This window comes from Myotis yumanensis, unplaced genomic scaffold (genome assembly GCF_028538775.1).
Source record: "Myotis yumanensis isolate MYYU_CA2020_CCGP unplaced genomic scaffold, mMyoYum1.0.hap1 SCAF_1, whole genome shotgun sequence".
In the NCBI taxonomy this organism is placed as follows: domain Eukaryota; kingdom Metazoa; phylum Chordata; class Mammalia; order Chiroptera; family Vespertilionidae; genus Myotis; species Myotis yumanensis.
The window spans coordinates 138323394-138338552 of record NW_027223752.1 but is presented as its reverse complement, the minus strand read 5'-3'; the positions used below and the strand labels follow the sequence as shown (position 1 = coordinate 138338552).

Sequence of the window (15159 nt, the reverse complement as noted above, 5' to 3'; positions counted from 1 at the left end):
TATTAAAAATAATATTTCATCTTGTGTATCATTTGTGCGTCAGCTCTTCTTCCAAGCCTTAGAACCCTCGAAAGCCACACTGGCTGTGGACTCTCGCAGAACTTACCTTTCTCTGTCTGATTTATTACACTTAGCATAATCCCTTCTAGGCCTATCCATGCTGTCACAATGGTAAGATTTTGTTTTTTTATGGCAGTATCATACTTTATTAAACAACATAAAGGTTTGACTCAACAAACACATCTGAGAGTGGTGATAACAAATATACATGAAAGTATATATGTTTGTTTGTAAAATATCGCAATAATATTCCAATGGTTAGGTACAGTGCAGGTGGGTACTTCAAAGTTGGGGGGACTGTGATGCAAAGTATATGAATAACCACTATGCTGTCCATGTGAAACTAATAAAAATAATATTGAACAGAAACAATAACTCAAAAGTAAAATAAAATAAAAATATCTTGAAGTGATCATATTGGAATTCTAGGTTCCAAGGTTTTCAGTAAACCATTGAAGATTGCACACACTATAGCACAAAAATAGATGAGTTTAGCTGGGGCTATTTGTTTATATCCCTTCTCTCAGTCATAACTTCCTTCCATTTTATTGTTTCTGGGATGCAATTTATGGGTGTTTTTTTTTAAGTTGATTTTAAAGAGAGCAGAAGGGAGAGGGATAGAAACATTGATGAGTGATAAACATTGATTGGCTGCCTCCTACACACCCCCTACTGAAAATCCAGCTATAACACAGGCATGTGCCCTGACCCTGAATCCAGACAGGAAACTTTTGGTTCATGGGTCAATGCTCAACCACTGAGTCACACCAGCCAGGCTATGGGGTATAATTTATACTTAAACCAATGGACTTAAAACAAAACAAAACTCTAGTGCTTATTACATTTTTTTTTTTTTCAGCAATCTCCTTTATACTTTCACTGGTTCAGAAGGTCACATGTACAAAGCTAACTTAGTTTCCCAATTCATAAGAACGACTAACAGAGAGACATAATTAAAAAACAAACTTGAGAATGTTTTCCTAAACTATTATTTAGTTGATAGAATCTACTTAAATATACAATTACATATTTATTTATTTTTTTAAATATATTTTATTGATTTTTTTACAGAGAGGAAGGGAGAGAGATAGAGAGTTAGAAACATCGATGGGAGAGAAACATTGATCAGCTGCCTCCTGCACACCTCCTACTGGGGATGTGCCCGCAACCCAGGTACATGCCCTTGACCGGAATCGAACCTGGGACCTTTCAGTCCGCAGGCTGATGTTCTATCCACTGAGCCAAACCGGTTCCGGCAGAATTACATATTTAGACAAACCCATTTTATACACAAACTTTTTTTAGTAGTGGAAAATGAGAATGGATCAGAGAATTGGTAAAGAGAACAAAGGCAAGTGAAAATATACCTCTTTTTGAAGTTGAAATTTCTCTTTTTTCCAAGCCAGGCTCTCTACTTTTACCATGTCTATGTCATTCTTAAGCCTTTGTATATCTTGCTGTAGTTCTTCATTTAAATACTAGAGGCCTGGTGCAAGAAAATCATGCATGGGGAGGGGGGTCCCTCAGCCCAACCTGCAACCTCTCACAATCCGGGACCCCTCAGGAGATGTCTGACTGCCTCATTGCCCCTAACCATGCTGTCTCCCTGCCTCATCACCCCTAACACCTCTGCCTGCCTGCCTGATTGCCCCTAACCACTCGCCTGCCTGCCTGATTGCCCCTAACCACTTTCCTGCCTGCCTGATCACTCCTAACCCCTCTGCCTGCCTGCCTGATTGTCATTAACCACTTGCCTGCATGTCTCATTACCCCTAACCACTCTACATGCCTGCCTGATCACCCCAAACTGCTCATCTTCCTGCCTGTCCACCCCTAATCGCTAGCCTGTCTGCCTCATCGCCCCTAACCACTCTGCATGCCTGCCTTATCGCCCCTAAATGCTCACCTGCCTGCCTCATCACCCCTAACCACCTCTTCCTTGGCCTCCGCTGCTGCAGCTTCATCTGGAAGGAGGTCCAGAATGACATTCAGAAGGTTGTTTGGCTGTCCAGTGTAATTAGCATATTACGCTTTTATTATTATAGGTACTCCAGCTATTCTGTCATTGTGCAGTGCAGAGGAACTCTCATCTTTTAATTTAGAGTCCATGCTTTTACAATAATTAGCACTGCAATTATTTGCACATAATGGCTTGTGGAACAAGTCTTGATTTGGCTTTGTTTCTTTATAAGTATTTGTAACAGCAGACATATCATGGCTTTTTAATTGAACCATTGCCACAGACAAGGCACAAAGGAAGATTGCTTTTCAGATCACTAAACTGAGGTGTAGGTACAATGCCCAATTTCCATGAACAGACCAACAGCAATGAAAACTCTACCAAGGCAGGCTCACCTAACACAATAACTCACACAAGTGACATTTCAGGAGCACCTAGCTCAGGTGATCAGAAAGAATATGCCAATGAGACTCACATGACTCCTAATACATAAGGCCATTATACCAAGAGTGCGAGGCAAAGCAGATATACCCAATACACAGAAACAAGTACAGTGAGGCAGCTAAAATGGTAATAAAAAGAAACATAACCCAAGTCAAAACAAAAAAACAAACAAAAACACAAACAGAGAATTACTCAGAAAAAACAACAACAAACTAAATAAAATGGAGGAAAAATGTTCACCAGATACAGAGTTCAAGAACATGATTACAAGGATGATCAAGGAATGTAGTGAGAACTTCAACAAAGAAATAGCAAGTATATAAAAGGACAAAGAAACCATATAAAATAACCACTCATAAAGTATATAATATCTGAAATGAAAAATACACTAGAAAGAATCAGTAGCAGATTAGATGAAGCAGAGAACAGAATCTTTTTTTAAAAAAATACATTTGATTGATTTCAGAAATAAAGGGATAGGAAGAGATAAAAACATCAATGATGAGCCCTAGCCAGTTTGGCTCAGTGGATAGAGCATTGACTGAGGGTCCTGGGTTTGATTCCAGTTTATCCTCAGTAGGGGATGTGCAGGAGGCATCCAACCAATGATTTTCTCTCATCATTGATGTTTCTGTCTCTCACTCCCTCTACCTTCCGCTCTAAAATCAATAAAAATATTAAAAAAGCAACCATCAATGATGAGAGAGAATAACTGATCATCTGCCTACTGCATGCCCCACATGCCTAATTTCCAATCCATGGTATTTGGGGTCATATTTTTTTTCATCTGCATAGCAAAGTCTTGGTCTTCTTTCACTTCAGACATAACTACTGGGATCCTTACTTTTTTATTTTCTGTATCATTATAAAAACTCTCCTCATTTTTGTTTAAAACATGTTCAGAGCCTGAAACCCTGGCATATATCCTGACATGGATTGAACCATGACCTCCTGGTTCAAAGTTTGACACTCAACCACTGAGCCATGACAGCTGGGTGAAAATAGAATCTTTGATTTAGAAGACAAGAGAGCAGGTAATATCCCATTAGTGCAGGAAACAAATATTTTTAAATGAGGCTAGTTTCAAAGACTTCTGTGACAACAAAAAGTATAGGAACAGCCACATTATAGGAGTACCAGAAGGAGGAGATAGGGAGGAGATAGGAAATAGTGTTGACCCAGGAAACAAGAGGTCACTGGTTTGATTCCTTTTCAGGGCACATGCCCAGATTGTGGGCCCAATCCCTGCAGGGAACATAAAGGAGTCAGAGGATTGATGTTTCTCTCTCATCAATGTTTATATCTCTCTGTCCCTCTCCCTTCCTCTCTCTCTGAAATCATTTTCTCCATCCACAATGGTATCAAACTAGAAATCAATTACCAAATTAACGCTGAAAACACACAAACACATGGAGGGTAAACAACCTGTTACTAAAAAGTGAATGGGTTAACAATGAGATCAAGGAGGAAATTAAAAGATACCTAGAGACAAATGAAATGAGAATATGACAACCCAAAATCTATGGGACATATGAAAGCAACCCTAAGAGGGAAATTCACAACCATATAGGCCTACCTCAAGAAACAGGACAAGTCTCAAATTAACACTGTAACCTTTCACCAGGAGACATGTTTTAAATAAGTCTATTGGATTGTTTTAAAAGGGGTAACATTATCTTCATTTGATTGATTGATTGATTGTGACAGTATTCTTTTTTTAATGATTAAAGTTCACCAAACATAAAGTAAACCAGTAAAAAATTCAGTAGCATTTGCCACATACACCATGCTATGCAATGATCACCTCTATTTAGTTCCAAAACTTTTCAATCTCTCCAGAAGGGAACCTCATTCCGATGAAATAGAGACTCCCCATCCCCCCTACCCAAGTCTCTGACAACCACCTGTTTGATTGATTTGTGTCTCTATGGACCCACCTTTTTGTGGACATTGTATATAAAAAGAACCACACAATAAAATAAATATATTTTCTACTCTGGCCTGTGGGGCTTGGTGATTGGAGTGTTGTCCCATGCCCGGAAGGGTCAGGGGTTCAATTCCCAGTCAAGGCATATACACAGATTGTCAGTTCATTCCCATGATTGGCCATGCAGGAGAAAGCCAATCAACGTTTCTCTCTCACATCAATGTTTCTCTTTCTCTCTCTCTCCCAGTCCTTTCCTCTCTTTCTAAAATCAATTCAAAACATATTTCCTCACTGAAGGATTTAACAATAATATGACTAATTTTGCATTACAAACATAAAACAATGATAGGGAAGCCACTAGGAAACTTTAAGAGTAAGTGATAGACATAATTCAATTCAGAACAGGAAAATTAATTTCACAAGAGATCACTTTACCTTCAAGTCTTCATGGTCTGATGTAGGGCATGAATCAATAATGCGAGATTTGTAGTAAAATATACAACACAAATGAGTGAGTCCATTTCTTTGAAAAAACAACAAAACAATTTAAGTGAAAAATCAGCTATCTATATATCAAATAAAGATTCTTAATATAATTAACACTGGGCCTTAGTTTTTTTTTTTTTTTAAATACTTTCCATTATCTATTTCTGCTGCTACCTCTTCCAACCTGTGAGCTATTTAATGAAGACACACTCTGCCTGAGATTAATCTGTTTTCACCAATTAATGGCAGACATAACTTTTATTCCCTAAACTGGAACACATCTGATGACCTAAGTCAAGGTAGGAAGATACACTGTCCCTTCCTCATCATCTGTCTCTGGTCCAAAGACTAAACGATGTCAGTCAAAAATGGCAGTCTTGCTTCTTTAGCATGGAAACCACCTATTAAGGAGAACCCATTCCTTCCTTTTACCTTAAAACTATACAGGAAGTTCCTGAAATGGTTGAAAGTTCTATGTCCAAATGTCAAAAAACAAATGCTTATGTTGCTAGCCTTCCCACTCCCAGATCACCCTTCTGCAGGCTCCAGAACATTTACATCTTCAGCTTATGAGGGCACAGACTCCTGAAACAAGGGTGGGAGCCCAGCATGTAGTTGAGACCACATGCTCCTCAGGGGGACCTTTGCCCTGAGACATGCCTCTGCATTCTCAGCCACCACAAGTGGATGTGGGGCCAGCCCTTTTGGAATCTCTGTCCTTCCTGCCAGTGTAGCTGAGGCTTCTTCTGTAGAACTTGGGTATAAGACTAATGTTCAGATAGTCTTCAGGTTGGTAGTTATATAATTTAGTTCTCGTTCCAATTTGGCCCAGGGAGGAGGTGAGTGTGACTTTCACCTCTTTTGCCTCCATCTTGGAGCACCCCTAACAAATTCTGCACTTTAGGGGCTCACTGTTAGGATATGGTGAGGTGAAATATTTTAAGTGAGGAAGGAAGCATCTGTAATGTTAAAATTCAGCTAGTAATTTAATTTTGATAGATTTAGCATCTAATAAATTGTATAATTCCAATAGTGCCAAAATTAGGTGTGAGGGTTCATATTTTTATTTGTATTTAGGCCAAGGCAAGTTATTATTATTCTTTACTTCTTAGTTTCAATCCTGTGATTGGAACTAACTAATCATAGATTAAGAATCCTAACAGTTAAATTTTAATTATTTTCTAACTTATCTTTGTCCATACTTGATTACTCAAGGATAAATTATTTCAAAAACATATACCCCAACAGCAAAGACATCTGAAAATCAAAGCAAGCATATTCATCTCCCACCTTTGCATTTAGAAAAAATGTCTCAAGAATCACAAATAAATAGGGCATGTGACAAAGAGGATACATCTGCATATTCAGGACACACTTCTGTGCAAAAGGAGGAGGAAATGGGCATCAAACAGGGCACATTAGAGCAGAGGAAGAACTTGCAACTTTCCAAAGATGAGTCAAAGCAGAGGTCACATGAATTTTCTGTAAAATTCAAAATGACGGAATGCCATGAGGAAGAGCCACTACGTGATAACTCTAAAGAAGGAGCAAGCTTAAGACAAATGCCTTCTAATTTGACAGGTAAAATGCTTGATTGTGAAGGAAAGATGCATTTGGAATGTCTGTCTCTGCAGCATTACAAATATTTCCTGAATGAGAACCCACTCTCAAAATTGTTCCTCCATCTCAAGCAGACCCTGAGTCCCTAGTAGACTCTCCCTGGTCATCTTCTGAAAATGATCACAATGCCCTGAGAACCAGAGCCTGGAAGAGGAGCTCACAGGACATCTGGCTGTGAAAATAAGCAGGGCTTCTGCCCTCCCAGGAAAGGTGGGAGTCTGCTAGGAACCCAAGAGCCCTCTTAAAGGTCCGGTACACAAGGTCCCACCACTCACCCTGGGGCCTATGAAGAAAGGGTGGCTCAGAGTGCACTGGGAGTCATGTGATGAGAGACTGCTTTGTGTGGCTCTGGGAGAGAGCTGAGGGGATGGCCTCTGTGTGCCCTCCCCGTGCTGAGTCCCTCTCGCAGATGCCATCACCCTTGGGTCAAGCCCTCCCTTCCTTATGGCCTCAGCCTGGGGAACATACATCTTGAATCCTTGTCCCCGACCCTGTAAAGCTATACAGTACAAAGGAGCCAGCTGCCTGGGCCCATGGTGTAGACTTTCATGGAGGTCTCTTAAGGAGGTCGGGATGGACCCAGGGGGTATCAGAGATTGAGTTATGTGACTTTGGGTTGGGGCTTTTATTCCCTTACTGGTCTAACTGAGGCCACCATTCCAGTGCTGAGCCCTCTCTTCACACAGCCAAATCTTGATACCTGGGGGCCTGATGAATTCTGCTGGCCTTATCCTAATGACTCCCTGAGACCCATCAAACACAAAGGTCCACAGGTACCTGGTGGGTGATAACTGGCATTTGTGTACCCTGGGACTTTTGCTGACTGGGCCTAATACCAAAAAATGAAGCCAAGTTTGAATCGGCAACAACATGGTAAACACCACTGGCACCTACCTGATGACTCACTTACCTCATGCAACTCACATACCAACAGGAGCTCTTTCAGAGACTGGCCCCAACAGAAAGCTGGTAGGTGGAGGTAGATCTCGGAGTGACTTGGGCTTTTTGCTTAGCTGCCCCATGGGCTTGGTGCTGGTAGAAGGAGGCATTGCTCTGCAGCTTGGCCCCTCCCAGGTGCATCCAGGCCCAGCAGAGGCAGTCACAAGCTGGATCGCTTTGTTGTTCCACACAGGTAGCCCAGGGGAAGTCACAGGCAGAGGCTGACATTGACTTGCAAGAGTGTCCCTCCCAAGAGGCCCCAGAAACAACACACTCAGTGGAGGGCTTCAGAGCATGACCCAATTAGCTCCAAAAGGAGAACACCCAAACAGAAATCTGGGCAGGCACTCCATTGAGCTGGAATGAATTGCTTGACATGGGGTCAGTCTTTAAACAACAGCTTGTATACTGTGTGTAGCAGCATGTGGATAAACCAATTAGCTGATGTGCTTCCCATGTACACAGAGAGTTGGGCAGGGGAAGGACTAGATGTCACATCAGTAATGGAGTTGGGTAACACACCTATGTAATGAGTGGATCACTCCGACTCCATTTAGTTTGTTTGCCAGGGAAATAGGGAGCTCCTATTTTTTTTTCCATTTGAGCCCACCCTAGGACTCAAGGGTACCTAAGTCCCACTCTGTGAATCAGAGTTCAGGTTGATGCGACCACAGTCCTATTTGTGATCAAAAGAATCTTTCCAATGGCTCCAATGTTTTAAATATCTTTGAAAAGAAACCTTGAATGGTGCTATTTCCTTCTATTAAACAAACAAATAGAAGAGTAGCAATCTCTTCAGGACTTCCTTGAGCCTCATGTTTTAATCTGCCTTTCTAGAGAACTCCCAACATCCTATGGCCTTCCTTATTATAACTTACCTTTAACTTGTCACAAACCCCAATATTCTCATCTTCAATCCCAACCTAGTGTTCCACTTGAAACTTGGGATTCTCCTGCTAATTCCATTTTTACCCCCTATTGACTGTGTTCACTACCACTCCCCATCTTTCTATTATGAAACTTTCCTACAGATTTGATAAAGAAGGTAGTGTATTACACTTAGCAACCTGATTTTATAAGTCAGTTTCACCACCTTATATATCCCAATGAGTCACTTTAATCTCTTTTCATTTCCAGTATTCTATGCCAACAATTAGTTAGGCATGATATTAAATACAGGTTGAATAGCTAGAGGCAGTTTTGTTTAATTAATTACTAGGCTTCCTTAAACTACTGAAATTCTATGTGCCTTTGATTCTGTCTATAGAAAAATGGAGAACACCATAGCTGGCAGCATTGGGGGAAAAAAGCACAATGAAAGAAACACTAAAAAAAGCAGAGAATAAAATAAAATAAATCAAGAATTCATGGAAGAGGAAAAAATACCATAGGATCAAGGAAAAAACCTCATACAACTAGGCAAAGGTCGTAGCCTGAAGAGAAAACCAAGCTGGGAAGTCAGTAAATAGAGGAATCAATTACAAATATCCTTTAAATACATGCTGAATTTAATTAATATGACATGAACTATACATAGATATTCTTTACTTACAGGTAAGTACAGTGGGGCCTTGACTTACGGGTGTCCCGGCTAACGAGTTTTTCAAGATATGAGCCGTCTCTCGGCCGATTTTTTGCTATGAGTTGCGAGCTAAAATTTGGGTTATGAGCCAGCTTCAGATACCCCACCGCTAGTTGGCACAGCAAATGTCACAGTGAACGCCACAACATCAGCCCATCATCACGTGTCTCACTCGTTCATAATTGATTTGACATACTAGTAATTTGAGTTACGAGCTCCGTCAAGGAACGAATTAAACTCCTAAGTCAAGGCCCCACTGTAATTCATTCCAAGAAAAATAGATATCATTTTACCTAACAACGCTTGACTGATGAGGCCTTGCTTAGGTACAACCTTTGGTTCTGTGGCCATAGCTAACTGAGAAGGGCCCTAAAAGCTTTGGTAAAAAGAGCAAGGTCCTATTTACCACTACAATTGTCAAGGAGAGTAAGATAAATGCTTAGATTAATTAAGCCTCTTAGAAAATCTCTAAATCAGAGTTAACACACAATCAGACTTCACTTTCTGAGTCGGTCTGATTCACATATATATCTCAATGCCAGCGCTACATAGGAACTTATCAGTGTATGTTGAGGGACAACAGAATAGACTGGGAAGTCAAACAGGTTGACAGTCAAGTCATAGGTTGGCCACTTGCTAACTATAGAATCATGGGTCAATTCATCCACCTCCCTGAATTATAGTTGCCTCATTAATAAAAAGTAGGCTACAATACACAGCTACATTGACAGCTATTGTGATGATTATATAACACAGGTTATATATAATATATGGTCTAGCACACAGTAGAACACTCTAGAACTTTTAGTTTCTTTTCTCTGTTTTCCTTTAGGTAACTTATAGCTTTTAAAAACCCATAAAATCTTACCTGCATAAAGGGTCTTCTTCAGAGAGATCATGCACTATTAAGGAAAAAAGTAAAATACATTTTAAAACAACAATAGAAAAATACAAGACACTAAAAGTATCAGAGTAATGCTTTGTTATAAAGTATTCCTTTAGGACCACACACAAAGACTATACCAGAGGGACTATTAATTATATTATTAGCAGGCCATTAACAACACTTACTTTCGCTTTTTAAATATATCAAATCCAAGAATAAAAGAGAATGGGCTCTTTCAAAATTTGATACCTACCTATTAACTGTTATCTATAATGAACATAATCCCAACCAAATCCCATAAGGCTGACAGAAAATGGCAACATTAGTAGAAGAAGAATCCTATATAATAAAAACTTAATATGTTAAGTGTCTGGTAGTCCAGTCAACTGTTCAACCAATCTACACTAATAAAAGAGAAACATGGTAATTAGCGTACGACCACTACCCTTCCCATTGGCTAATCAGCATATCCTTATGCAAATTAACTGTCAGCCAAGATGGCGGCCAGCAGCCATGCACTGAAGCGAACAGGGAGGCTTGCTTGCTCCAGTGATGGCGGACTCCAACGTCCCCCGCATGCCACTGCCAGCCTCTCAGCTGCAACTCTAAGCAACTATGTTGCAAATATAGAAGCTAAACAAAACCCCAGAAACCGGCTTTCAGTCAGCTGGGCTTCAGCCAGCCGGACCGCAACATTGTATCAAATACAGAAGGAAAAACAAAGGCCAGAAACTGGCTTTCAGCAGCCGAGGCCTCAGAACTAAAGCTGGCCCAGAATTTAATAAAAAAAAAAAAAGAAAAAAAGGAGCGGTTGGGAGCTTCAGTCACCTGCCAGCCTGAAAATGGCCCTTAGCCCCTCACCCAGACTGGCCAGGCACCCCAGTGGGGACCCCCACCCTGTTCCAGGACACCCTTCAAGGAAAACCAGCTGGCACCCAACCGTGCACCAGGCCTCTATCCTATATAGTAAAAGGGTAATATGCCTCCCGGCACTGGGATCAGCATGACAGGGGGCAGCGCCCAAACCCCCTGCTCGCCCTGAGGCTCTGTCTGTGACAGGGGGCGGGGCCACAACCTCCCCATCCACCCTGTTCTGTTTGTGACAAGGGAAGGTGCCCCAACCCCCTGATCAGCCCTGCTCTGTGCCTGATATGGGGGAGCTCCCCAACCCTCTAATCGCCCTGTGGCTCTGTGTGTGACAGGGTGCAGCACCCCAAGTCCCTGATCTGCCCTGCTGTGTGGGTGATAGAGGGTGGCACCCCATCTCCCCCCCTCCATGGGCCCTGCTCTGTGTGTGATGGGGTAGAGCCATAACCTCCCCATTGGCCCTGCCCTGAGTGTGACAGTGGTGGCGCCCCAATCCCCTGATCGGCCCTGCCCTGTGGGTGATAGAGGGTGGCACCCCAACCCCCTGATCCGCTCTGCTCTGTGTGTGACAGGGGGCGGTGCCCCAACTCCCCTATTGGCCCTACTCTGTGAGTGACAGGCGGGAGCTCCTCAACCCCCTGATCAGCCCTGCTCTGTGCGTGACAGGGAGGAGCTCCTCAACCTCCTGATGGGCCCTGCTCTGTGTGTGACAGGGGGCGGTGCCCCAACTGCCCTATTGGCCCTACTCTGTGAGTGACAGAGGGGAACTCCTAAACCCCCTGATCGGCCCTGCTCTGTGCATGACAGGGGGGAGCTCCTCAACCCCCTGATGGGCCCTGCTCTGTGAGTGACAGGGGGGAGCTCCCCAACCCCCTGATCAGCCCTGCTCTGTGCATGACAGGGGGAAGCTCCTCAACCCCCTGATGGGCCCTGCTCTGTGAGTGACAGGGGGGAGCTCCCCAACCCCCTGATTGGCCCTGCTCTGAGCCTGACCAGGGGCTGCACCTAGGTATTGGGCATGCCCTCTGTGACCCGAGAGCAGGCCTAAGCCAGCAGGTCCTTATCTCCTGAGGGGTTCCAGACTGCAAGAGGGCACAGGCCAGGCTAGGGCACCCCCTCCCGCCACGAATGCTCAAATTTTTGTGCACTGGTGCTCTAGTTAAAGTATAATATGCTAATGATATGCTAATGCAGCTCAACAGCTTGCTATAACCTGCACTGACCACTAGGGGGCAGAAACTCTGACCAATAGGTAGCCTGCTGTAGGTGTCTGGCCTATTAAGAATGAGTGAGATGGGCCGGACACATCCTGGAGCCCTCCTGAGGTCCCTCCCACCCCTGATTATGTACCGGTGGGGTCTCTTGGCCTGGCCTCACCCTCTCATAATCTGGGACCCCTTGGGGGATGTTGGAGAGGCGGTTTCGACCCAATCCTGGAGGCCACTCCACTCAGGAGGGCGCCAGATGCAGGGCTCAGGGGTGGCAAGCACTGCTGCTGGCGTACGAGCCTCTCTGGATAGGGACTAAATGGGCACCAGCCCACGGCCGGCACAGTGGGGCAGGATGAGCGGGGGTGGCAGGTAAGAGCTACAGGCAGAGTTGGACTGCGGGTTTCAGCCCGATCCCCACAGGCCACCCAAAGGGACTCCTCCTGTGCATGAATATGTGCACGGGGCCTCTAGTCATAGAATAACAATGTCAAACTTAAATAGCATTAGTTTTCTGGACTCCTTCCCTTAGGAGCAGTTACATTACTTTGCGTAGCACAGTATGACCTCTCCAGCTCTCAGTGAATACAGCCAGTTTAGGATGGAACACTCCATCAAAAGGAAGCTTGGTCACTAGACACTACACATTCCAGCACAGCAAAACATAGGAAGCAGACTCTTTCTGGCCCCATTTCCATTCTATAATAATAAAAGTGTATTATGCTAATTAGACTGGACATCCAGACGTACTTCCAGATGACCTTCCGGATGAAGCCCTGGCAGCAGTGGCTGAGGCAGAGGCTGTTGTTGTGGCAGGCGGGGGCCGAGGCAGCCTCCAAAACGGTGGGAGCCGGATCCATTGCACCAATTTCATGCATCGAGACTCTAGTTGCAAGGTAAGTAAGAGAGACTTTGTGAGTCCAATTTGATAAAGTAGAACCCATGAGACTATTTCCTTCCATTGCTACAGTATATCTGTCCCAGCTCATAGAGCAAGGTGGTCCAGACAGTTAGTGCTCTGCAGTAGAGCGTGAGGTCATTTTTCTCAACCCTCAACATTAGGTGGCAAATGCCTACAGAAATCATTCTCTTTCAGCTTGTACCGCATATGTCATCATAGCCTATGCTGATGAACAACAACAACAAACCACAAAGTTCAAAGAACATCTTGGATCACTACATCCAATTACCTTAGCATTTTAATTTTTTAAACACTCAAAAAGATATCCACTGCATAATTTCTGCTATACAACACTCAGGAAAATACACAACTATGGAGACAGTAAAAAAAAAAAAAAATTCAGTGGTTTCCAAGGGTTAGGGAGGAGGTAGGAATGAATAAGCAGAGCAGGGAGAATTTTTAGGATAATGAAACAATTCTATACGATACTCTTGATGGTGGATATGTGCCATCATACATTTGTCAAAACCCATAGAATGTACAACACCAAGAGTGAATCTTCAGGTAAACTATGGGCTTTCGTTGATACTGATGTGTCAATGCACGTCCATCTGTTGTAATAAATATACTTTGGTGCAGGAAATAAAAAATGAGCGAGGCTGTGTGTGTAGGGGCTTTGGGGTTGATGGGAACTCTGTACATTCAGCTCAATGTTGCTGTGCATCTAAAACAGCTCAAGAAATAAGGCTTATTAATTTTTCTTTAAAAAATGTATCCGCTGAATCTGCTATTAATATATATCAACATATTAATGCTATTTTGAAGACACAGTCACCTTAGAAATTAACATAAAGATCAGAATATGGGTATTATCCCAAATTGAGTGAAGCATATGGAAAGACGTAAATAAAGCCAATAATCTTAATTGTAAACTAGGACAAGAAAATAATTGGTAAGTATACCAATCTTACTTGATAATTATAAATGGGGATTTAGTGCAACACAAACAAAAAGTGATTTTTTATTTGTAATTAAAAGACACTTTATATTCTAATTTTAAATCAGAAATTATTATGCTGATTTTATCTAAAAATTATCTTGAAACGGTAATTGGATAAAAAGAAACGTTTATCATTCCCTAATATTGCACTAGTAACTTATGTACAAATACCTGTTAAATACTCACCGAGAGTCACAAATGTAATCAGCATTGCAGGCAATTATGGATGATGCGACTGAAACTAATACCATGTTATATTACTTGCTTTTAAAATAAAATTGTAGGTGAGCGCCAAAGATTCAGTCAGGGCTATACCTGCTGTGCAGAAACATTTCATGCAGCAGGCTCAAGTCTACTATCCTTAGAAAGTCCTGCTTAAACGCATAGCCTTCAGTTGGTGTCTGAAAATCTGAATCCGATCAGGGTTCTCACATTTTCCAAACTGATAATAGAGGCTCCCTGTGCCTAAACATTTTGTACAACCTATGGTGTTCACGTTGAACACTGGCTTTCCTTTTGGAAATCTGGAATTTTGGTACATGCTATGGGGAAGATGCCTATGTGGTTAGCATGACATAAAAACCTTGGCACTGAGTCTAACCGGACTGGTAGATGACAGTTCACGTGTGTTGTCAGAATTTGACCCTGGAGTAATGAAGACCTCCTGCTAACTCCACAGGGAGAGGACTCTTGGAAGCTTGTGCCTGGTTTCCTCCACCCTTTGTCACAGGCAAACCTTTTCTCTTTGCTGGTTTTACTTTGGTCTTTCACTGTAATAAATCTCAGGTATGAGCACGACTATATGCTGAGTCCTATAAATCTCTCTAGTGAATAAGCAAACTTAGGTTATGGTTTAGGATCTTTAACAAAATTGCATTATGTGAAATTGTTATTATTTGATTTGAGGTGTTATATATAATTACAGTCAGAAGCTGATTGCACAGAATACCTGTCTTTGATTTTGTTTTGCTCAGTGCTTGTTTTGGAGATCCCTGTAGATCTTCAGCTATTGGAAGAAAGGCATAGAAAGGGATAAATAAAACAATGATGTCAGAAAACAATGTGAAACAAGCAACAACCCTATTTACGCAGAATAGAAAATACAGAGCTCTAATGATTGGCAACATGTTCTATAACATGGAAGTTCCGCTCAAGAAAAGGAAAACATCACACTGACAATTTTCTTCAACTAAACAGGGCTTAATTCCTTTTTAGAATAGTTATGAATCAATCAAGTAACTGTGATAACTACAGAAAAACAATAATTGTCATATTAGTA

At 42.2% G+C, this 15159-nt stretch overlaps 1 protein-coding gene across 1 annotated transcript in view; it reads right to left on the bottom strand.

Moving 5' to 3' along the window:
• Nucleotides 1-15159, bottom strand: part of LOC139021728 (ankyrin repeat domain-containing protein 26-like) — an 83585-nt gene that overhangs the window by 57164 nt on the left and 11262 nt on the right. Inside the window, exons 7-10 of the mRNA XM_070432258.1 lie at nt 14830-14886; nt 12730-12864; nt 9887-9920; nt 4827-4914 (exon numbers count right to left, since the gene is read on the bottom strand). Of these exons, the coding sequence (XP_070288359.1) occupies nt 4827-4914; nt 9887-9920; nt 12730-12864; nt 14830-14886 (314 nt within the window). The remainder of the gene's footprint in view (nt 1-4826; nt 4915-9886; nt 9921-12729; nt 12865-14829; nt 14887-15159) is intronic.